This window comes from Lepus europaeus, chromosome 20 (assembly GCF_033115175.1).
Source record: "Lepus europaeus isolate LE1 chromosome 20, mLepTim1.pri, whole genome shotgun sequence".
Lineage (NCBI taxonomy): Eukaryota > Metazoa > Chordata > Mammalia > Lagomorpha > Leporidae > Lepus > Lepus europaeus.
This window is the reverse complement of record NC_084846.1, coordinates 49044910-49070469: the sequence shown is the minus strand read 5'-3', so window position 1 is coordinate 49070469 and position 25560 is coordinate 49044910. Positions and strand designations below refer to the sequence as shown.

Here is a 25560-nt window from a genome sequence, read left to right as displayed (position 1 = left end):
AGTGCTTACGGCTAACAACACTGCTCTGTGCACTGCAAACTTGAGTAGATCTCACATTGTGTTCTTACTGCAATCAGACAACTTTCAATCGATAACAGATTTCTGATGTTAAAAACTTTAAATGTTTCAACATAAATACTTAAAATAGAGATAAGAGGCCATCCTCAGGGAAGATCATAGTGAAGAGAGAATCACCAAGTACACAAAGAAGTTAGAAATAAAACCGAGAATGAAGTGGAATTCTCTAAGAGTGACCCGAGCACCTCAAACACGGATGGTAAGTTTGCTGTGGGCGCTCCTCTCTTGCCCTGCTGTCTGGAGTCTCCTTCTCCCTCCAGTCTGGAGTTCCTGCTGCAAACCATACATGGGGCATCCAGTCATGTCCCCATCACCACTCAACATCGGCCAGACTTGTGTTCTAAAACATGAGCTGTTTACACAACTCTATCAAAATACGGCTGTCTTAAAACTTGATGAGTTATTCTTCCCTTCATTTTCAATGTCATTAAGTTTATAACGTTCAATTTACACATTTATTCCTAAGATGCTAGAAAGCTACTCATGGGACTTCTTTAATAATGGTCATCGTTGGAGAGAGTAGCACAATTACATAGTCTACTTTATATCTTTTCTGCATTACTTAGAAATTATGAGTTCACATGAGAGGAAAGTCTACTTAGCATTTATACTAAGAACAATCTACAGGACACACAAACCTCAAAACTGCAGTTATTTCAGGGCAATTAGGTTCTCAAGAGTGGGGCATAGGAGAGTCTTCTTTGTACTGCATCTTTTTTTAAAACCAAAGTTCATGGATTAACACCAACAGATTCTATATGGAAAAAGGGAGAGACTTGAGATGCCTACTGTATACCTCCTACCCCCTGTCATGTAACAAATAAGGAATCTCGGGTTTCCAAACATTAAAAACACTGCCCTAAGTCACATGGGATTAAACTCCAGACCTCTCAACGCCAATCCAGGACTCATTTCAATGCACTCCTGTAGCTCCTTCATTGCACCATCAAGCTGTGGAGTGAAAGGGAGACAGAGTCTGGGAGAGAGCCTGCTTAGGGCTTCTGGTCTCTCAGGTCAGTACCTACTTCCCTGGGCCTGTTGCCAGGATATCCCTGAGCCTGTTGCTGGGTTACAACAGCCATTATAAGGCTCTAAAGATAGAGACAGGCCATTGTCATAATGAGGCAAGATGGAACCATTTAAAAGAAAAGTCCCACAACTCTCAGATAACTGTCCAATGGGGATACTCAGGCGATTAAACCCCTCGGCTATTTATTAATTACTTGTTAAAGTCATTAACGGTGTAAGACACACAATAATTCTTTTGGAGTCTGACATGTGATATTACAGGGGACTTTGCTTCTCCACTGAGAGGGGAGGGTTGGAAAGTATAGTCGTTATTATATTTTACTGTATATCTGAAAAAATGAATTTGACAAGGACGTGCTTGCTGGCGGGGAAAAGGTTCAGGAAGACGACTTGAAGAGCTCTAGGAGTCAGAAGAAGCTTCCCTTGCAGCCTGGGAGTGTTACAGGCACATAATGGCAGCATTGACACTGCTGGAGCACAGCCGGCTTCTGAATGTCCACGAAGACTGAAGTCACAACTACAAATCCACAAGCGTGAGTACTGTGTGGCTGTAGAATCACTCCCGATTTTACAGTTGCCCTACATAAAACTTCCTCCTATCTCTAATGGCATAAGCTATGAAGAAGGTAGTGATAAAAATGCATCAACTCATTACATTAGAGAAAATGGTGGTAAGAAAAACCATCATTAGATTCCCCAGACAAAAGTTATACGTAAGTGAATTTCTTAAAACACATTAAATATAATTTACAATATTTCTTGTTTTCCATAGCATTATTAGTAGATATATTGAGTGTGGTTATACCTAACATCAGAGAGGGACTAACAGGTTATTTACTGTTAATGTGTCTTGATTTTTCTATTCAGTAGAAATTTATTAATCATAAACTACATATTTTTCACTTTCACTAGCCTCTTCCCGTTGAGAAAAGATCATGGATTACTTACCATTTGTGTCCTGACATGTCTTCCTCCTCTTCTTTTTCTACTGTTGTTGATTTGGGGAGAAGGAGCCGGATGAAGCATGAGAGGGTATGTTACATTAAACCTGAAATAAAACAAATTCATGTAATAGTTACTATGTTACAATTATACATTAATTTGACACATATAAAAATGTTTATCTAAGCCATTTCTAGCTGCATTTTAGGAACCAAACTCTATTATACAGCAATGTTGCACATCACTGTTGAGAAGAGTTAAGTAACACTGGATGAAATATCCCAAATAAAGTTGAAGTGCAGGCTGAGTAAAAGAAGTAGGCTGCAAATGACGACATAAAATACGATGCCATTTAGATGAATTTTTAAAACATGCAAAGCAGTACCAAATACTGATGCATCGGAATATTCTGTGATGAGGGTATAAAGAAATTCAGTGTTCCGCATTCCTGAGAAATCCTCATCCCACTGCAGGGGAGGATGGGAGGGTAGAACTGGGCAGCAAGAAGAGTGCAGAGGAAGAAAAACGTGTGGCATTCACCAGCCATGAGCTGTACGTCCACCTCCTTAGTAAACAGAGGAGTCACAGAGCCGTTTTAAAAATTTTTATTTAAATACAAGTGTCATATATTTCAAATGTGCGGATTTAGGAACATAGTGATACTTCTCACCCTACCCTCCCTCCCACCTGCCCATGCTCCAGCCTTTCTTTCTCCTCCTCTTAATTTTTACAAAGATCTATTTTCACTTTACTTAATACTTGAAAGGTTAACCCTACACTAAGTTCAACAAACAATATGAAAAAAAAAAAAAAAAAAAAAAAAAAAAAAAAAAACATTGTCCCTCAACGGTAGAGGAAAGGTCTGTAAACAATCATCGTCTGTCCTCATTCTGTTCTCCCCATTTCTGGAGGCTGCCTAATCCCAGGGGAAGAGCCAGCCAGCCCAGCCATAGCATTAGCCTACACCTGCCTTGCAATTATTGGAAAGAAGGAGAACTCTGGGCAGGCGCTGTGGCGCCAGTGGGCTAAGCCTCCATCTGGAGCACCAGTTTGTATCCTGGCTGCTCCTCTTCCTATCCAGCTCTCTGCTATGGCCGGGCAAAGCAGTGGAAGATAGCCCAAGTGCTTGGGTCCCTGCACCCACGTGGGAGACCCGAAAAAAGCCCCTGGCTCCGCATCAGCTCAGCTCTGGCTATTGCAGCCATGAGGGGCGGGGTGAACCAGTGGATGGAAGACTTTTCTGTCTCTCCCTCTCTCTTTAACTCTGCATCTGAAAGAAAGAAATAAAATCTTTCAAAAAAAAAAAAAAAAAAGACTCACTACCCATGTAAGGGACTCTGACCAGACCCAGAACCTCTGGTGGCTACCAGATCAAGTGTTCAGCATATAAGGGCTGATTCTGGCCCCTCTAGAAAATCTCCCTGCCCCCCATCTCGGAAAGGGTCCTGGACACCAGGACTCCTCAAATGCCTAGCAATTCCCTTGGGTTTTTGTTGTTGTTGTTTATTTAGATTTATTTATTTGAAATTCAGAGTTACACAGAGAGAGAGAAGGAGAGGCAGAGAGGGACAGAGAGAGAGAGCGAGTGAGAAATTTCTTCCATCCGCTGGTTCACTCCCCAGATGGCCGCAACAGCTGGTTCTGCACAGATCCGAAGCCAGGAGCCACCAGCCTCCGCACCTCCCACACAGGTGCAAAGGCCCAAGGACTTGAGCCATCCTCCACTGCTTTCCTGCACCACAGCAGAGAGCCGGATTGGAAGTGGAGCAGCCAGGACTCGAACCAGCGCCCATATGGGATACCAGCTACGCCTCAGCACCAGCCCTGGTTTTTTAAAAGTTTTGTTTTGTTTTTTAAAGTCTTATCAGAACAAAACTGAGGTGTTGAAATTGCAGGCTTCACACATGGGGAAAGGAAGGAATTTTCCAAGCAGATCTGGATGCCTCTGAAAGGAGATCATCCTGGAATCCACACCTCCCTGCCTCTCAAGCAGGCTTCCAAGTATCTGGTCAGGTTGCTTTGGAAATGACATTGAGAGGGAGGAAGCTCTGACCCCCACGCAGTGCAATCAGGGAGAGGTCTCGAGCCCCAGTCCTCTCACCACCCACACGGCTTCTCTGCAACTACACATTTACTTTACTTAGCTCAAAGCTCCCAACAAAATCATTCATACAAAGACGTACTCAAAGGAAATCAAACAATTACATACTTCCCTTAAGTTCAATTTTACAACAGACTATTAGAATAGTTGATACGTCTGATCGGTTTTTATTATAGAAAAACACATGTTTACTGTCAGCCATTTTTAGTTTATGGTACACTGCTAACTATACATTGTTGTACGTATACAATAGATTTTTACAACTTGTTCATCTTGAATGATTGAAATTATGTCCAATGAACAATCCCCTGGTTCTCCCTCCTATGAGCCCTCCACAGTCACCATTCCACTTTCTGAGATTACTTCAGATACCTTGTGCAAATCGAATTGGGCAGTATTTGTGTTTTTGTGATGGGCTTACTTCACTTAGCATAATGTCTTCAAGGTTCATCTATGCTGTGTAGTATATGACAGAATTTCCTTCTTTTAAGGTTGACTAATACTCCATTAGAAACTGAATTGTTGAGCTGAAATGAATTGAGCACTGAATTAACATGTGCTAGACACTGTCCCTGGCCTCGAGGAACCACAGCCTCCATCAGTTCTATCTGATGGAAATATACATGAGTCACATGTGGAACTTCAAATGACCTAATAGCCATGAAAAAGAAATACTAAAAATTAATAATGTATTTTTAAAGAAATTTAATAATGTATTTTAAAAACAACATATCTAAAATATATTTCTGCTTGTAATCAAAATAAAAATCACTAATGGGGACCAGCATGGTGGCACAGCTTAGGCTGCTGTTTATGCCACCAGCATCTCGTATCAGCATGCTGGTTTGAGTCCCAGCTGCTCTGCTTCTGACCTAGCCTCCTGCCAATGTGTCTGGGAAGGCAGTGCATGATGGCTCAAGTGCTGGGGGGCTCTTCCAACCCATGTGGGAAACCCAAATGGAGTTCCTGGCTCCTGGCCTGGCCCAGCCCAGGATGCTGCAGCCATCTGGGGAATGAACCAGAGGATGGAAGATCTCTCTCTTCCTCTCTCTTAATCTGTCTCTCCTTCCATCTCTGTTACTCTGCCTTTAAAATATGTAAATATTTTAATACTCATTTATTTTACATTCATATTTTTGTGTATATTGAATACTCACAGTAAATCTCAATTCAGATTAGCCACATTAATACTCAATAACCAACAGGGTTGCTAGAGTATTGGATAGTACAGGTGTAGCTTAGAGACAGATATGCAAGCATGACTTATAGGATCAGGAGACTTGAAATTTACAAGGGACAAACACAAGACCTTAAAAAAATTCTAGACTTGTCAATTCTACTATAAAACATCCTTTCCCCTGTAAAATGGATTAAAGTCTACGATTAATAATTCTGCAAAGAATGCTATTTTTTTCCTTCTGTCACAAGGAAACAAGCCCAACATGAATGGTGTCATGCCTCCAGTTTAATGGCCTAGAGACGACTTCCTAAAGTTTCACTTGTGGCCGACTTACCTTGGGAGATACGCAAAGGAAAGCAAGTATCAACTTGCTTGTGGCCTCCACCGCTGTGATAAGAAAGGCAAAAGCATGCATGTTGTCCCAAGTCAGCGCAACCTGACCACATGAGTGTGTTTCACAATTCAACGCAGTCTCCTTGAGGAAGACAAAGCAGCTGGCCCAAAGATAATCAAGACGTGCTCAAAGAAGGAGGGGCTAAGAATCAAGAAAAATAAATTTCCCATTTTGACATAACAGCCTTGGGGGTGGGGGTGGGGAAGGAATGGGTTAGCAAGGAGCAGGCTCTATGTCTAGGGCAGAAGACAAAGGGAAGACTGGATCTTGTTCAGAGGTGGGGCTGCTGCTAAGGTCAGCACCAACTTCCTAAGTGTCAGGAAGACTACGGCCTCAGACTTTCCCAGGCTGCACCCTGACAGAGCTGCAATATGTTCCCCTCACGGACCAAGGCCAGGCTTTAAAACCACAGCTGTTCTCAGGGGCACCCATATGGTCGAGACGACACTGTCCTGCAGGGACAACGGAGAGAACACGGAGGAAGGATGCACTGGGTCAGATTCTGCACTGGCCCCTGTGCAACAACTATTCTCATCTTTCCTCCCCATGTTTGTTTGCTGTGCTTGAGCCTTCAAGTTTATTCCCCTATGTGGATGAGCAAAAGACTGCAATAACCGTTCACTACCCAGAATCACTGAAAAGCCACTTTGAAAAAACCAGACAGCCTGGAAGCTTGGATATGAGCCAAAGTTTTTTCCCTCTACTCTAAGGTTCACGGAATGTCAAAGCAGGCCTGGTTTGATTCATGGCTACAAAGCAGAGGAGCCAGTCTGCCCCTGGCTGCCTTGAACCCTGATATTGGGTTTGCCCTGGAAATGTCATATGGAAAAGTCTTCTCAATCCATACAGGCGGGCTTGAGCTGCTACAACACTTGCACTGTTCTAGAACTCTTTCCTGTGAGCTTTTGTGAAACAGGGGAGTTAGCTGATGGCATCTCTGATTGTATTTGAATTATGCGAAGAATCCAAAATCCCTGAGCCCAGGCCTACTCATACGAAAGGTAAAATCAGTTGTCATTTCGCCATATCAGTACTCTCGACCCACAGAAGTGGCTTTCTCTTGTATCACATTTCCTAAGCATATCACATTTCCTATGTAAAGTTTAATTCTCAGATTAATGTCCCTTACAGCTTGAGTGGTGAATTTTCTTTCCCTCCGTGAGTGGGTTTGCTGCTAGTTGCAGCACTAGCTGAACCCGAGTCCAGAATTCTTTTCTAGTGTCTGTGCTGAGCATATGGTGGAGTCCCTGGAATCGCAGACCTGATTTATTCAAAAATTCTGCTTTCTAGATAACAATCACCACTACCTCCGAGCTCTTCATTCCTGTGTGCACACCAGCATTTAGCATGCATTGGGAAGTAGGCCACCTTTATTTCCTGTGAGAATTCTACAGAAGAGTCTCACAGTGGCGTGGGTACAGAGTGGTATGTTAGAACCAACCCACAGAGAAATCTCTCACACCAGCTTCTCCGCACCACACATACGGACCCTAACGTGCAAACCCGCTCACGTTCCTACATGCAGACTGCAGGGGTGTTAGTATCACTGCCTTGTCAACTATTTGGCAGTCGTGTTTCTTCACAGAACACAAAGTGGAAAGAACTCGCAAGCAATGGCTTCTGATACGCGGTGGAATGCAGAGTAACTCTTTTAAATTAAATCTCAGTAAAATTACAGATCACACATGCTGCAGAATTTGGGGGCCACTGGTATGTAACTGGAGAACACAATCTGCAGTCAGGGAATGCTACGTGTGCCTTGACCGAAGAAAGTGCCCAGGGCAAGAGCGACACAGAGGAGCCACAGAGCTGGTCCCCTACACGGCCCCTAGCAGTTGCTCAAGCAAAGGGTGGGAACGTGTGTGTGCTGGGGGGTGGGGGTAGGGCTGCTATTGGAGATGGAGAGAAAGCAGTGCACACGTTCTTCCACAGCACAACTGCTGGCCGTACAGACAACAGTCCTATCTGTGACTGGATGAACACAGGGGCCACTATGGGAAGGCACCACGTGCCACTCAGTAGCTACTCGAAAGCTGACAATGTTGTTTCACATTCCACAAGCGTCTTTTTTGTGCCATCTTTGCCAGTTTGTCTTCTGACCACGTATCACAAATGTTGGGAGGCTGTGGGATGTCGGCTCTCAGATTTAGCTTCCAATTGCATAACACTTAATACTTTTCTCCTTATTCCATCTTCCCATGAATTCAACATCTGGAAACACAACTGGTTTTGTGTCTTGTTCTTTCATAACTGAAACTTAGAGTCCAGGCAATAACTGCATAAAACTCAAAGGTGGTTAACTTTTCTGCAGAAAAGAGGAAACGTGGGGCTCTTAATCAGTTTATTCGTTTGACCATTTCCTCGCCACAAGCTGAAGTGACACAGGTCCATGGCTTTATTTTTCTGGGATGTGACTTCAGGGTGAATCTAAGTCATGAGCTGGGAGCCTAGGGGAGGCAAGAAACAATTGAATGAAGCCCCCTTCCTTTGGAAATGGGGAACTGTGATCCAAAAGGCAACTAAGGAAATGCAAAGGCAATTAGTTTCAGAGCCAGGCTTCTAACCTTGCCTTACGACCAGCAGAAATCCAAATGAGTGAGAAATTCTAGGTACCAAGGTAAAAATAACTGAATGCCTGCAAGTTGCCTTTGGGAAAAGCAGGTTTTTACCTTTTTCCCTACATGTTTCTCTCTGGTCACTTTTTCTTATGTCAATAATGATTTTTATAATCTCTTATGAAGAGAAGCAAGTGTGTTTTGAGTATAAATATTAACATGGTTTCAGTAGAAATGGTGAAGAAAATGGATCAGTTCCTCCAGGCATAATCAGCTGTAGGCATCAAGTGGTGTTCAACAGCTGGGAAAGGGACAGCAGGTCACTGAACTAGTTCCCATCTTCTCACAGCTCAGCACTCAAGGAACATGATTTTGACCAGTTTCTATGGGTGTTGTCCTATGCTACACAGCTTTTCCTTTCAGTATCGATAAGGTTATGATTACTTGAGCATTCTATATAATTTAAATGGATTCTATTGCTGGTTTTGTATCTCCTAAAAATGAGTTTTGACATATCGTAAGTTCATAAGTAAATCCAAAGCAGGATCATGCTGAAAATTTTGTGAGTCAGAAATTTTAAAAGAATTCTGACCTTACTTAAGACAGATATCAGATGAATGAGTTTTTATTTAAACCCTACAGATGCAAGTTACTGTTGAAGTCTGTATTTCCTGTTCATGAATTGAGGGTCCTGGCATATTTTCAAGTGATCATTTTATTTACATTTCAAATGAACTGATGTGTTATATGCAGGCCTTATGTAAGCTTAGTGACTCCCTACAACTATTAAAAACCACATTCCTTCAGTAACTATTTTAACATCTCTCAATGTGATCCTTAATGTAAATGAAAGCGGAAAAACTATAACAATGCCACAGACGTGTGCTTCGTCCACGTCCCTACACCTATCCAACTTCACTGTGCCCTCAGTCACCAAACTACACAACTATTTTAATTATTGTATATCTTTGGGAATGAGGGAATTAACACAACATCTTCCTCTTTGAAGATGAGTTAACTGGGGTCCTAAAAATGGAGGCAGCTTGCCCAGGATCAGGCTAAAGGTCAAACCACAGGGAGGAATGCTGGGATTGAAACACCTATCAGCCCATTAACAAGCTCCTTCCCTCCTCAGTCTCTTCACCTTTTTCAAGAGACTCTCAAAACAAGAACAAAAACAAACAAAACAAAAAGTGAAAAAAGAAGTCAAGCTAGTCTCAAATGTTCTTCTCTTCAACATTACTGTTACTTAAAAATATCATATCCCCACAAAACAAAGTCAAGCATAAAACTCAAACTGCCTACTCAGAGTGTCGTCTGGGTCTTGTTCCTCTTTCTCCTGCTTTCAAACCATGAGTGATGATGAATTCTGTATATCAGCAAAGAGCATGGCAGCAGTAACAAAAAAGCTGGCATTTACAAGCAAAACTGAAAGGAAAATCTACAAGACTGAATCATATAAAATGGACTGGAAGACTAGAAATGGAACAAATGGGCTGCCATCCTAAAGAAAAGCATAGTTTTTAAAAGTCTGGTTGTAGAAATCATATTCACCTGGATTTTATTCAAGTGACTTATATAACTTTCAAAAGCCAATTTAAATTCAGCATACAGATTTTAATCCACATTTATGGTGGCCTTTTCTGTAAAAGGGTAACTTCAAAGGGTGGAGAATGACTGACATCCATTCTGTAAAGGAATCCTGTCTTGGCCCATGTCAGTACACAGCATCACTAAGTGAAAGACTAAACAGTAAGCTTGCATATTTCAATGGGGAGCCAATTATACAAGTTGGAAGCCTCTCATGAATGTTACTTTAAAGAATGACATCAACTTAACCTTTTTATGTTAGAATAATCTAAATTAACTTTATCATCTACAACTATGCTGTTCAATATAGCAGCCACTAGTCCCATGTAGCTATAGAGCATTTGCAATACGGCTAGTCTGAATTCAGATGTGCCCAAATTTTATTTATTTTTTTTTATTTTTTTTTATTTTTGACAGGCAGAGTGGACAGTGAGAGAGAGAGAGAGACAGAGAGAAAGGTCTTCCTTTGCCGTTGGTTCACCCTCTAATGGCCGCCGCGGTAGCGCGCTGCGGCCGGCGCACCGCGCTGTTCCGATGGCAGGAGCCAGGTGCTTCTCCTGGTCTCCCATGGGGTGCAGAGCCCAAACACTTGGGCCATCCTCCACTGCACTCCCTGGCCACAGCAGAGAGCTGGCCTTGAAGAGGGGCAACCGGGACAGGATCGGTGCCCCGACCAGGACTAGAACCCGGTGTGCCGGCGCCGCAAGGCGGAGGATTAGCCTGTTGAGCCACGGCGCCGGCAGATGTGCCCAAATTTAACACTGGACTTTGAAGACTTAGCACTTTAGAAAAAGTTTTATTAGTAAATCTACAGTTTATTTATATTTATGCAAATTATTCGTATTCCTATTGATAGACTTACCTATATTTAAATTCTATTATCACATTTGTGCTTTATATATAAATCTGTTATGGTTCTATTTTATATTTGATTACATTTTATGTTTAAATATTTCTTTTTATATCTTATATTGACATATTTTGGCTATATTGGATTAAATAAAATATATTATCTTCTGTAAGCTTTTTAAACTAAAAATGTTTTATTAGTATGGGTTGAGTATCCATTTCTTAAATGTTTAAGATCAGAAGTGCTACACTGGCATTCAAAAAATTTTAGATTTTCCAGCCTTTCAGATTTTCAGATTAGGGATACTCAACTTATGCTAGAGGTGTTAAATTACAAGATGACTGCCATTGTAGTTTTGTTGACCAACTTTGGTCTAAGACATTAAGGAAATACACAAACTTAAGAAATTAATACCATAACTTAGGTCACCAAAAATCTATACTAGATACAGAAACCTTTAAGCATTTATTTCTGTCCAGAATCTCTGATGGTCATTTTGTCTAAGATACCATTACAGAAATAACATCTTTGCATCTCAAAAAATTCAACTGAAAATAATCAGTCCAGTTAAGAAATGAGAAAAGGGGCCGGCGCCGTGGCTTAACAGGCTAATCCTCCGCCTCGTGGCGCTGGCACACCAGGTTCTAGTCCCGGTTGGGGCGCCGGATTCTATCCTGGTTGCCCCTCTTCCAGGCCAGCTCTCTGCTATGGCCCGGGAAGGCAGTGGAGGATGGCCCAAGTGCTTGGGCCCTGCATCTGCATGGGAGACGAGGAGAAGCACCTGGCTCCTGGCTTCGGATCAGTGAGATGCGCCGGCCACAGCGGCCATTGGAGGGTGAACCAACGGCAAAAGGAAGACCTTTCTCTCTGTTTCTCTCTCTCACTATCCACTCTGCCTGTTAAAAAAAAAAAAAAGAAATGAGAAAGGACCTGAACAGACGATTCTCAAAAGAACACAAATGGCCAACAAACATATGAAAAAATTCTGAATATCACTAAGCATCAGGGAAATGCAAATCTTAAGATCTGAGAAGGTCAGAATGACTATTATCCAAAAGACAGTAACAAATGCTGGCAAGGATGTGGAGAAAGGGGAACACTTATACACTGTTAGTGGGAACGTAAATTAGCGCAACCACTGTGGGAACCTGTATGGTGAGTTCTTATAAAACTGGAAATAGACTTTCCATATGATCTAACAATTCTACTCCTGGGTATATGCCAAAAAGACACGAATACATTGTATTAAAGAGACACCAGCACCACAATGTTTAGAGCAGCACTGTCACTAACCTAAATGTGGAATCAACCAAGTGTCCTTCATCAGATGTATGGATAAGAAAATAGGATATGTGTGTGTATACATGTGTATTTATACATACACACACATACTAGAATACTGTTAAGCAATGAAAAAGGATGAAATGCTATTATTTGCATGAAAGTGGTAGAATTGGAGGACATCATGTCCAGTGAAATAAGCTGGGCATGGAAAGACAGATACTGCATGTTCTCCTTTGTAGGTGGGAACTAACATTTTTAAAAATCAAAAAATTAAAACAAAAAAGAAATGCCTATGATGTCAGTTTTGTTGCAAATAATGTTTTGTCAAACTTCGTCTAAAATTTTTGTCAAACTGTAAAGAATTATGTACTCCATGTACTACTCTAGTTTTAATGATTTAGTGACTATTTACAAATTTACATGAGTGAATGTATCTTTCATGTGATCATTGTTTACAGCCCTTGCCGATTTTCCACTCAGCTAGGGTCTTTTTACTTTTTATTTGTTCAGCTTTTTTTTTCTTTTCTTTTTATTTGATAGGAAGAGTTATAGAAAGAGAGAGATAGGTCTTCCTTCTATTGGTTCACTCCCCAAATGGCTGCTACGGCGGGTGTGCTATGCCGATCGGAAGCCAAGAGCCAGGTGCTTCCTCCTGGTCTCCCATGTGGGTGCAGGAGCCCAAGCACCTGGGCCATCCTCCATTGCCTTCCCGGGCCACAGCAGAGAGCAGGACTAGAACCTGGTGCCCATATGGGATGCTGGCGCCACAGGCGGAGGATTAACCAAGTGAGCCATGGTGCCGGCCCCTCAGCTTTTTTTTCTTTAAAGAATTATTTATTAATTTGAGAAGTAGAGTTTGAGAGAGAAGGACAGACAGAGAGAGAGGTCCTCCATCTGCTGGTTCACTCCTTGAATGGCTGCAATGGCCAGAACTGAGACAACCTCAAGCCAGGAGCCTGTAGCTTCCTCTGGGTCTCTCACGCGGGTGGAGGTGGAGGTTCCCAAGCACTTGGGCCATCTTCTACTGCTTTCGCAGGCCATAAGCAGAGAGCTGGATCAGAAGTGGAGCAGCTGGGACACAAACCGGCACCCACATTGGATACCTCAGGTGGAGGCTTAGCCTAGTCAGTGACAGCTCTAGTCCCAGCTTTTTATTTAATGGTATTTAATGGAGCATTAAGCCTTTGATTATAATATACATTAAAATCTTATCTCAAAAATGAAATCTTGATATATTCTTTTATAATGACTCATAAAATAGTTATAAGTCATTATAACTATGCCACATTTTCATAGCAGGCTATTTTTTTATTTATTAGACAGGCAGAGTGGACAGTGAGAGAGAGAAACAGAGAGAAAGGTCTTCCTTTTCTGTTGGTTCACCCCCCAAATGGCTGCTACGGCCGGCGCATTGTGCCAATCCGAAGCCAGGAGCCAGGTGCTTCCTCCTAGTCTCCCATGTGGTTGCAGGGGCCCAAGCACTTGGGCCACCCTCCACTGCCTTCCCAGGCCACAGCAGAGAGCTGGACTGGAAGAGGAGCAACTGGAACTAGAACCCGGCGCCCATATGGGATGCCGGCACCGCAGGCAGAGGATTAACCAAGAGAGCCACAATGCCGGCCCTTATAGTAGGTTATTTTTAAAAGGCCCAAATCTGAGTGCAGGATCGCACTATTTATTTCAAATTAGATTCACACAAACGATAAGTGAAGTGGGTGGACTACCATGAGAGCACTTGACAGGAAAGTACACGAAACAGAATTAAGTGATCTTCATTTAGGTGCAAAAAATTTTGAAATCCATTCATACATTCTTCATAACACTTTCCATGAACTTTCCATGAAAATAATATTTTCCATGAACTTTTCTGAAGATCCCTATACCTGACTTTCAATTTTTTTTTTTTTTGCAGCAAAACACTTACCTTTTAATTCTATTTTCCATGGACTTATTGAAATTACCTGGTGTAAAACCATCCAAATGAAAAGATAAAGACAATCTCTCCCTTTGCTTCTCCTCCAATGTTGAATATACATATATTGATAGACATTTATTTATAAATAGAATATACATAGTTTATATATAAAGATATGTACAGTTAATAATACATACATGTGGAAGAAGACAATAGTGTGAATATAACAATTACAACTATGAAATTACAAGTAACAAAATGTCAGCAGCCAGAGGGTCAACAGAGAGACACTAAGGTTTACAAGGTTCTCTTTAAGGTTTCTTCCCAATAGAAAGCTTCTTAAAGAAACCATCAGTGCAATCCTTAGGATTCCACAGGGTTGCCTCATTGAGAGCTAGGACAGAATGTGCAGGCCGTTCAATGCAACCTGCTCTTTTCTCCAATGAAGGAACGGAGGCCCAGGACTGAAGAGAACGTCCCAAGGCACAGAGTGAGCCTCATCGCATTCATCTGAATCACTGAGCTACACAGACCCCAATGCGCAGCTCTGCTGTGCACTGGTCCTATACAAGAACCACCCCAGCTCCTTTCTCTGCAAGTGGCATGGATGCACCAAGCATCAACAGCAGAGCTTAGGTGGGGAGGCAGGAACAAGAAGAGGGTCTTAAAGGCAGCCGCAGAGGGCAGCACACAGAAAGGGAAAGCTCTGCACCCTCCTGTATGCCCACCTAAGAGAACCACATCTTACAGGGGTCATCTAGTCGGCGTGATTTGAGAACCAACCAAAGATTCTGTTTCCAGGTTCTGTCTGCCTTCTCAGAGGACAAGCTGATGGGATTAAATAGCAGCAAAGCCCAAAGCTGGTAAAGCACAGGACTGGTTGTTTTGCTGGGGATCAGGGCCACTGGGCACGAACCTGGTAGGGCAGGCCCGGGTGGAATAACCAGGAAGCTGCTCAAAGGCGCTGAGCTCCAGGTCAGGGGGCCAGAGTAGACAGAAGCAGGAAGCAGAGAGGAAGGAGTGGTTTGGCACGGATGCAATATTTACCTACTTGACAATGATGCCAGGGCTGCATCTGGCAACACTGAAGAGATGGCATAGGGGTGAGGACGCTCAACTCCTGCACAATCTCCCTTCTCATGTACTGTGGGTAAGTGTGGCCCTGGCATCGCGCTGGGCACCTTCTCCCCACGGCTTCCACTCCCCATTTACCGCGGCTCACTTCTTTGGACCTCTCCAGCACCATGACCATCACCACCGTCTCCTTGGAGGGTCCCCACGGGTCAGCCCCATCCACGTCAGTCCCTCTGTTATCCTCCTTCTGTTAATGTTAATTGGCTTCCCTTGCCCTCTGCACTCAGCTCAGATCCCTCAGCCTCTTTCCCTGTCTCACTACCACTCTCTTCCTTCTCAGTGCAGTCAGTTCTCCCAAGCCCCTCAGTCTGGTTACTTTCTCTCCCATCCCAGAGAAAACCTCTGCCTGTGGATCCAGTCTAAGTGCTCAACTCTGTGGAATGTGGACTGTGCTCGCTTCCTTCCTGAGGCCTCCCTGTCCTTGGTTTCTCGGGAAGCTCTCTCCACACTCCAGGTCTCTTCATTAGCTCTTCCTCCCCTGCACCCACATCTCAGATATGAGAGATCTGCAAGTTCACACCGCTCACCTGCTCTCTTCAGGTGATTCCATGAGGTTCCATGGGGCCAGCCACCTGTTGGACACTATCCGCCGCCAACACTAACACCTCCACCCAACACTGGACCTGTACTTCCATCCCCAACTGTGCTCTTCACCTGGACGTCCCGTAGGCACTTCAAATTCAACACAGCTCAAATTAAACAACTCTCCATCTCCACTCCTAAATGGTTCTTTTTTCTGCAGCCCCTATGCCAATGACCAGCACTAAAGCCAGCGAGAGGACTAAGGTGTAAGCTGGACCTCGCTCTTACCCTTTACAGCCTGAATCCAAGTGCTTTGTCTTTCACTTCCTAAAAAGCAGTTAGCCTAGGCCACAAGAGGCAACACGACCCCTGTGTCTACCCCAGTCCAATCTTTTCTACCATGGTCTGAACTATTACCATAAAATGCAAATCAAATCATACTACTCTCCTACTTAACATGCTCCGAGTGCTTTCTCTTGCCACTAGAGAAATTCCACTACGAAGGCTGCAGCAGGATTCACTCACCTCGATCCAAGAAGGTGGCGTCTCTTCCAGCCCACAGCTGCTTAGTGAAGCCCACAAGGCCCTTCACCTTGTGACTCTGTTCCCCCAAAACGTTACTACACCTTACACAGAACTATTCCTTCTGGCCATTTCAGAAGCTAGAGCTTCTGTTAATACACTACGTCACTCCAAGATTTGAGGCGGTACTTTCCACCGGAAATGCTGTCCCTTTGTCCAACTGGCCAACACACAACTTACTTAGAGACTCTCCCTATTCAACACATGCCCCACTATCCCCTTTCTTCCCAGGCTCTCCCTCTCCTGTCTTCCCCACTGTACTCCCTTCACTCTCCTGCAAGGGGCTAACTATACCAACCAGTGTCTCCTGCGCCAGACTGTAGGGCCCTCTGAGCAAGGACCCTGACATTCATCTTTGCCTCTTAGGTATTTGCTAACTACATGATGGACAAAGGGCGATTAGCAGGCACTCAACCCCATCTTCCCATCTCCACAGCACTATGAAGGTGACATCAGACCATTCTGCAAATGAGAAAAAATGCTCAGAAATGACGAGGAACTTGCTCAACGTTAACAACTAGAAAACTTGAGTCTGCTGTTGACTCCTGAGCTACTGTTTGTAACCACTCTGCTCTACTCCTGGATGGAGTTTGGTTAATGAGCTGTTTCTATAAAAATCATCTCTCTCACACCCATTGCCTGTTATGCCTAGGCATAACAAAACCTGCATCGTTGTTGGACTCCTGGGAGCTATCAAGCCCCTTCCCAGTAAGGAAAGGAGACCCCATTTATCAAAACTAGCTCCTTGGTCTTGGGCTAAGCATGCCCTGCCCCACAGGAGCATCTCACAGAAGCTGGCTCTCGTCTCGGGGCTATTAGGTTTCCAATATTGGTGCCATGCCCTGTGCTGGGAATGAGAATTGGGAGTGAGCGGTTATGATGATGGTGAGTCATTCAGCAGATTTTAATGTGTGTGCCTTCAGTAAACAGTTGTAATACTTTGGAGTCATTCCTTGTACAAATATCGTCACTATCCGTCAAAGACCTTTCTTCTCTCAACTCGAGACTCCTAGGGTTAACCATGACTATGACCTACACATTCGAGGACCCATCATCGAACATATACATTGTGTTTCCCACTCCACAGTACTATACTGCATTCAGTTAACTTTTTCAGTCACCTTCTTTTAATTCCATGTATTTAGAATTAAAATTGACCCCTGTAAATAATTCTAATATAGTCTCCTGTTGTCTACTAACACTCTGCCATGTCCACATCTATCCAGCACTAACTGAAATCAATACACTGATTAATGCAGTTAACCCTCCCAAGCCACAGGTGTCCAAACTTGCCCAAGGCCACTCAGAGAATAAGCGACAGGCATGTACACCACGCTCCAGACACAACGGCTACTTGCCAATACTCTCTCCTTTAACCCTGGGACTCTGGACATGTGGGCACTCTGTGGAGACCTCCCTCCCACTCTCAAGCCTGATTCACCTGAATTTCTATGGGTATTGTAAGGCTCAACTCAACAGCCACTCCTCTGCAAACCTTCTCACATTTTCCCTGCCTTCTCTCCGCCCTGGGCCTCCACCTCCTCCACGCTCTCACTGAAAGGTGACCGTCAGTTGACCCCACTTCCTCCCTTTACGAGGCTGGACATTCCTCTGGAACATCCTACAGGCTGGCTTCCCTCATGTGACTCCCAGTAGTTAGCACAGCACAGGTCCATGCACACACAACAGAGACTCACTAGTCTGATCTGGTCAAAGACCTGGTGAATGATGTCCTCAGGCTCGGCAGGAGGGTCTGAGAATTCTCATTTGGAGCCATGCAGGGCGCCGGTTCCCCAGCTTGTTACGAACTCCGCCTCTCACCAGGTCTGCACTAGGACAAGCAGTGACCGTGAACAGAGGAAGCACTCCTTCTCCAGCACCGAGGTTTACGTGTCACTCACACAGCTGCTCACCCTTACCACATAGCAAGGTGACATCACCCCCCCTCACAGTGAGGCTCAGTTATCAATTATCAGCAGTCACTGGCCTACAGTGACACATTTTAAAAAAGCATGCAAAGCATGCCCTGTAGTGCAGGGTCATTCTTACCCCACAGAGAGTCACTGATGTTTGTGAAAATAACTTACAGCCAAAAAACAAAACAACAAAAATACACAAGTAAGCAAAAACAAAAACAAAAAAAAAAATGAAACAACTCACGCTAATTTGTTGGATGCTAGAGTAATGAAAGCATGGCCAACTAAGATTTGAGTCCAAAGCAGTTCTACTGTTTGCATTATCTAAGGCAAATCATGCCTGTAATCTTAGTTTTCTAATCTGATGGATGTGGGATTATCACACCGATTTATCTTAATGGGGGTGGAATGCCAAATAGGATCCCATTTGCCGAAGTGCTTTATTAAGGAAGACACAGTAGTTCATTTGAGAGCACGATGCTCAGTAGTTCGGAGCCGTGTTTCTCAAACAGCACAGACAGAGTCAGGGCATCTGAGCTACATGAGCTGTTGCTGAACAGCAGATGGGAGAAGCCAGGCTGGGAATCTACACTTAACAAGTCCCCAGATGATCCTTTGGGGCACTGAAGTTTGAGAAATACCAAGTTACAGCAATGCTTCTCACACGTTAAGGTGCACGTGGAGAACTTGTTGAAATGCAGACTTGAATTCAGGGGTCTCCTGGAAACGGGTGAGCACTGTGCATGTCTAACAAGCTCCCAGGGGAAACCAATGCTGCAGGTCCATGGACCACATCTGAGTGGCAGGGGCTTGGGGGAGAGCTGTCCCCACTGGAACAAATTAGCTTTGCTTTGTTCCTGGACCACAGATGCACTGCCACAACTGCAGAGAGTACCTGCTATAAAGCCAGGCTCTCGGTATTGGTACAAATTCACTTGAATTACTCAAAACCAAAGTTGGAACACATTCCCTAGCACAAGTAAAGCAGTGGCATCTTTGCACACATAGATAGCAAGTATGCTCAGCATGTGAATGAAATTTCTTGCAACAACTTGAGTCCTGTTCACTGTGCAAAGCATGGCACATATATTGTCTCTAATCCCTACCACAACCCCACAGTGTCTACCATAGCCCTGTTCTATAAATAAGGAAGTGATGAAATAGTGACTTGGAAAGCTTAAGGAACTTGCTGGAGGGCAGCTGGCTAGTTAGCTGTTGCAGCTGGGGTTCTGATCCTGTTCCATTCCAGACCCAAAGCCTGCATGTCCTCTGTTCTCCTGCATGGTGCTGGCTAAGACTGTGGTGCAAAATCTAAAAGGATGGGAGTCAAGGACAACATGGGGAGCGCGTACCTCCACTACCAGTCTGAGTTTAACTCTGCAGAGAGGTAGGGGTGAGGATAAGGCTCATTAATTAGCTATCAAAATTCTCCCATGGACAAAAACATGCAGATGGCATCCTTGACCATGGGTCTCCTAAGTCTGATGATGCAGGCAGAATACAAAGGTCACAGGTGTCCGGTACACCGATCATACACGCTGCCACCCACCTTAGCTTCCAGTCATCAGGTCAGTCAATAAAGAGGACAATTCTTCGTCATTCCCCAGCCTCTCCTGGATCTGAGATTTCCCTGACCCTAAAGTCAACACCAACACTGTCTCACCTCACAGTCGCCACCCCTCCCTACCTCTGATAAAACTGCTTGTTCCTGGAAGGATGTGCAGTTGAGTCAAACTCTTTGAAATTGCAGCAATATTATAGGGTTTGAGTTAAAAAAAAAAATTCTATACTTTTCTTAAGGTTGATGGGGTGAGATACACACAGCAATGAAGGTTCCAGAGAAGGCAGTCAGATGGCTACTCCAGTGTACCGAAAATAAGTGTGGCTAGAAAACACACCACCCAGGCTATTACCAGCGTCTTCAGCGTCCAGTGGTCCCTGAGTCGACAACCCAGGGTCGGTTTTTCAACCAGTTACCGGGAGCACTCTGTAACTTCACTGCTACCTTTTCGAAAAATTCTTCTTTAATAACACTCTAACTGTTTACCCATTTAAGATACAACATCTCCTGAATTAAATATCTGTGTAAAACCAAACAGCCATACTTGAGCTATTAATGATTATGAACTGATTCCATTCCTATGATATTCCCTACATAGGATGTTTCAAAATTACAGACCGAAAGCTAAAATGAAATTCTTCAGTTTGAAAACTAAATGTTAGGATGTGTGCGCTTGTGTGTGTAACAAAAAGTAGGCAGCACCGATTTCAACTATGAAGCATTTCCCATTTCACTGAATCCAATTTGAGACTATTCCATAGAGTTGTTACTGAAATGTATGGACAGAAGCATGTTTGCAATGAGTCAGAATTTATAGGACCTTCCCTCCTCTGTTCAGGGTCATTCTCAAACCAGCTGGTGATACATTTTCCAAGCCCTGGCTGACAAGTTTTGCAGTTACCAGAACCGACTTCCTAAGTCCGTCACCCGGGTTCACTGACAAAACCCTGTCTTGCGCCGATTTTGTTCACCCTATCTACAAGAGGAGACATGATTATCTTTCTCAACTATCACTCAGCCACACAGGCACTGCTTCTCGCCAGCGTCCGGCCACGGCACTTGCTAAGATCCCAAAGAGAAGCTGAAGGACTTTGGGGTAATCCTAGGGAAAAGGCCCCGAGGAACCTCAATGGAGAACCGCTTGGGGAAAGGCAGACATAATAGCAGGATACGCTGCTTTCTGGAGGAAGCCGGAGCTGCACCAGCCCCAGGGCAGGAAAGGCGGAGTCGGCAGCACCCAGAGGAAACGGGCGCGCCACGGTTTGCAGGAGCTTGGCCTGCTGGGGGTGGGGGGGACTCCCGCCCCAGGCGGTCCCAGAACTCGGGAGCACCTGGCCCGCGAGGGGAGGGGAGCAAGCGCAGGCCTCCAGGCGCTGGCGGTTACCAAGCGGTCCCCATCTGCTCCCTGACGCCCTCGCCAAAGACCTGCCCGGAGGCACAGCGAGCGCCAGGCACAGCGGCAGGTGAACTTGTCAACAAGTCAGCCCTGGACGCAAGTCCCTGCCAGGGGAAACCTGGGGGCCCTGGGGCCTGAGCCGCCGGGGAGCCGCGGCGCGGTTCAGCGCGGCGTGGGTGGGTGGGTGGGGTGGGTGCGGGTGCTCCCCGCGCCGGGGCCAGAGGTGGGGCCGGAGCCGGGACTCGCCCTCCCGCTCCCCCGGGGCTGACGCACGCTCTCATGGCGCGCGCATCCTCCAGACCTGCTCAGGCCGGAGGGAGGCGGGGGAGGGGAAGCCGACGCAGTTCCCGCACGGGGGGAAAGGGGCCGCCGAAGGCGACCTGCCTGTCACCCGCCGCCGCCGCGGGGGACACGCGAGGCAGCCCTGGATGGCGGCCCCGACCGCCGGGCGGCCCCTGCTGCAGCCCGCAGCCCGCCCGGCGCGCCCCCGCCCCGGCCCCGGAGGGCAGGTACCTCGGAGCCCCGGCCCCCGGGAAGAACCTCGCGGCCGCGGTCGGAGCGTCCCTGCGGCTCCCTCACCCGACGTCAGCGTCAGCAGAAGGCCCGGGAAGGGGGCGGGGGAGCGCAGGAGCCGGCCCTTCCTGCGGCGGCCGCCGGCAGCCGGAATCGCAGCCGGAGCAGTCGGTGCGCGCCGCAGCGCAGCGCAGCGCAGCGGCCGGGGGGAGCCGGCGGCCGCGCCTCTGCCGCCCGCCCGCCGCCGCCTCCTTCCCCGGGACCCCTCCCAGCGGGGCCGGAGGGAGCGGGGCGAAGGCCTCACCTGGCCTGAAGCGGGCCCGGGGACGAGGAGAGTGGGTTTCCCTCTCTCGGCTCCCTGGGGCCTTCCCTGGACCCCCATTTCCTGGGGTATCCCCGCTCCGTTCATTCACGCGGGGTGACCCCGCCCCCGCTCTCCCGCAGGTGTTCCACGTGTCCATAGCATTTGCGTCACAATGACCTGGCCACAGGTGGGAGCTGTAGCAAACGCCCCAGCTTTCCCCCGGTGCCAGCGTGGTGCCTGGGTCTTGCTTACATGTTAAGACTGCTGTGGCTTTAAGGGACAGATGACCTCGTGGCTACAGTGCTAAGGGACGGAACAGAGGTCTACACCTGAAAACCGACTTTGGGCTTACAGGGGAAAGATCCAGAAACACACTCTATTCCCACCTATCTGTCTTGCTTGCTTTATTGACACTTGTAATCGGTTTCTTTTTTTCTTAGCATTTGTCACCCGGAAAGAACCAACTCCTTTTTTTCCTGGACTATCCTGCAGTGCGCGGACCACGGGAGCAAACAGCGTTGGAATAGGTGCCTCCTATACTGTCTGAGCTGGCATGCCATCCCCTTGTGCTGCGGCTCCCTCCCACCTTGTATTATAAGCAAATACTGGCTGAAACAATTTAACAGGATGGGGTGGGAGATGCTCACTGGGCAATGCTGCAGACCAGTCTAAAGCCCTCAGCTAACATGCACGGGGTGCCCACGTGCCAGTCCTAATTGTACTTTTGCATTAATCCTGGCAGCAGCCCAATATTCAGTGTGAAATGATCCTTATTTGACAGATGAACACATTGCCCAGAGTGCCACCAGGACATTGCCGAACGCTGGGGTTTGAAGCCAAGGTTGTCTGAACCAGAGACACTTAGCTTAATCTCCAGGCAGAAACTGGTGTCTGGCCAGGGTGATGGAGAAAAAGAATTGAGGGAGAATACATTGACAATCTTATAAACAGGTAATTAAATGGTGCAGCTCTGGAAATTTATGTAACTTTTAAAGATGCACTTTAGAGACTGCTTATCGTAGATTTGATCCTGTCTTAGTATAAGCACAGAACTGGTGAAAATCAGACCATTAGTAAATGCTTACAAATGAGCCAATAATGTGGTCCACAAAACAGCCAATTATGGAGAAACTAAGATCTTGGAGAAATTCCGAGAGAGAAAAGCATGGCTCCTGTATGTTTGGCTTTCCCAAGAAACATTCAAATAACCCCTACAGATGCCAAATGATTTCTGTTTGTAAGGAAGAAAAAAGGCAGAAAAGGTCTTTAAAAAAGAGAAAGGCTAAGAACCGTTAACAGATTATTATTTCTAATAGAATGAAGTGCTATTTCTAACACAGTACCAACAAATGTTGGCTAAATGAAACACTAAGAAAGGAGTAGAAAACACACAGGAAAAACAGTATTTCCTGGCTCAGTAACGGTCTCCTTTCTACCAGCAGTGATTCGCTGGTTACATGAAAACGTGTCAGAAGCCCCATTTATCCAAGGCTGACTTCAAAGCAGATACTGACATTTGTTACAAGAGATCCGGAAGAATACCAACCCTGTGTGTTAAAAGTACCCCCTCAACATGCAGATCATGGGGGGAAAAAGCACTGGGGGAGTGAGTGGAAAAGCCCATTTTTGTTATTCCTTGGGTTTCTTCTACTTTTCCAAAGGCAAAGGTGGAAAGGTTGGCTTTGACTGTACCACCTCTCCCGGTAACAGTCAGACTCAACGTGGAGACATAACCAAGTGTGAGGGGAGCCCTGCCTGGGCAACGCGACACTGACATCCCCTGGACTCCCACAGGGCTGAAGAGAAAATGTTAAACAACTTCCCATCGTTCTCAATTTTGTTCTAACACTTAGTACAATATTTGAGGAAGGAAGCAATAAGCTATTGCTCATTCTACAACACAAGCGCTCTTCCTTTCTATTTAACGAATTGTCCCATCTACAGGGTATCATCAGGTTGTTTCAGTCTTGCAGAACAGGCAGAAGATGCTCACGAGAAGCTAAAACAGTTTCTGCAAAGAATGGCTACCGAATGGTGGGATCTGAAATTAGGAAAGAAAGAAGGGGCGTTTTTCCAGCATGCAACAGGATGACAAGGAATTTTTTAGTCAACTTTTTTTTTTTTTTTTGAGTTTCCCAAGTTGAAGATGTTCTTAAAGTACTAATTGGATTAGGAAGTTTGTTTGGCTGCTATCCACAGATGCTGTAAATCATAGTGGGTAGACTGGGATAGGAGTTGGTGGGGTGCATGATCGCCAGTGTGTTGCCTGGTGGGGTGTTGCCTCCTTCTCGTGTTCTACTCTACCCTCCTCAGCAAAGGACTGTTTAATGTTAAAATCAGGTGAGGACATGCAGAATAGGAACCTTCTGCACTGCTGCTGGGAAGGTAAAATGATGTAGCCAACTTGGAAAACAGGCGCTTTCTCAAACAAGTAAGCAGAGTTGGGGCCAACCTTTTGGTGTAGTGGGTTAGGACCTTACCTGGGATGCTGGCAACCCATATGGGCATCAGTTCAAGTGCCAGCTGCTCCACTTCCAAGCCAGCTCCCTGCTAATGGCCTGAGAAAGCAGTGGAGGGTGGCCCAACTGCTTGGGCCCCTGTACCCATGTGGGAGACTCAGAAGCTCCTAGCATCAGACCAGCCCAGCCCTGACTGTCGCAGCCATCTGGAGAGTGAAGAGTATGATATTCTCTCTCTCCTTCTCTCTCTCTCTCTCTCTCTCTCTCTCTCTCTAACTGCCTTTAAAATCAATAAATAAATCTTCAAAAAAAAGTAATCATAGAGTTACCATAGAGCTCCATCATTCTACTCCTAGGTCTATACTCAGGAGAAATGAAACCTTGCGTCCAGACAAAACTTGCACAGAACAGTCTATAGAAGTACCTCCCTTAGGATATACCCCATGTGAAGAGATAGATAGGTCTGGGCCTCTGAATTTACAAGGCCTAAAGCCCACCAGATTATTATCAAGCCCCTTCTATCAGGTTCTATTTGCCTCTCAATCAGAAAACTTAATTGTAGCTTAGACAGCACCTTTCTTAGCTCCTCTAATAATGACTCTGTCCTTTGTTCTAGGCCCTGTCTAGTGCACTTGGGCCTCATTCCTTTGTAATCATAACCTCTACTCTACCACCAATGGCTCTACTCCCAACCTGTGTGTACTGATGGTCCTCTTCCCCACTTAATGCTGTATAATTGTTCAAACCTGGTAAATGCCACCCTTAGGATCATTGGTTACTATCCTCACTCTGTCTTTTATGCCCTTGTCTAAATATGATCAGAGTCGGTAAACCTGGAAGGCTTCCATAGCCTTGGCAACTCATGACGACAGCCTAGGATGGTTACTGGCGCCATAAACTAGAGTGTCAATTTGTTGGGTCAACAACAGGAGCCACTGTGCACTTGCTCCTCATGTGGGATCTCTATCCTTAATGTGCTGTACATTGTGATTTAATGCTATAACTAGTACTCAAACAGTATGTTTCACTTTGTGTTTCTATGTGGGTGCAAACTGTTGAAATCTTTATACTAAATTGATCTTCTGTATATAAAGAGAATTGAAAATGAATCTTGATGCAAATGGAAGGGGAGAGGGAGCGGGAGAGGGGAGGGTTGCGGGTGGGAGGGAAGTTATGGGGGGGGGGAAGCCATTGTAATCCATAAGCTGTACACTGGAAATTTATATTCATTAAATAAAAGTTAAAAAAAAAAAAG

General features: G+C 45.4%; 1 protein-coding gene across 4 annotated transcripts in view; it reads right to left on the bottom strand.

Annotated features, from left to right (window-relative positions):
- Positions 1-21627, bottom strand: part of ICA1 (islet cell autoantigen 1) — a 147614-nt gene extending 125987 nt beyond the window's left edge. For 3 of the 4 annotated variants that reach the window (XM_062179033.1, XM_062179035.1, XM_062179036.1), the window contains exons 1-2: positions 21543-21627; positions 2056-2155 (exon numbers count right to left, since the gene is read on the bottom strand). In XM_062179033.1, the coding sequence (XP_062035017.1) occupies positions 2056-2072 (17 nt within the window). In that variant the 5' untranslated portion in view covers positions 2073-2155; positions 21543-21627. Of the gene's footprint in view, positions 1-716; positions 800-2055; positions 2156-21542 lie in introns of those variants that run through there. The other variant, XM_062179034.1, reaches the window with a different exon arrangement.
- Positions 21628-25560: the final 3933 nt, after the last annotated feature.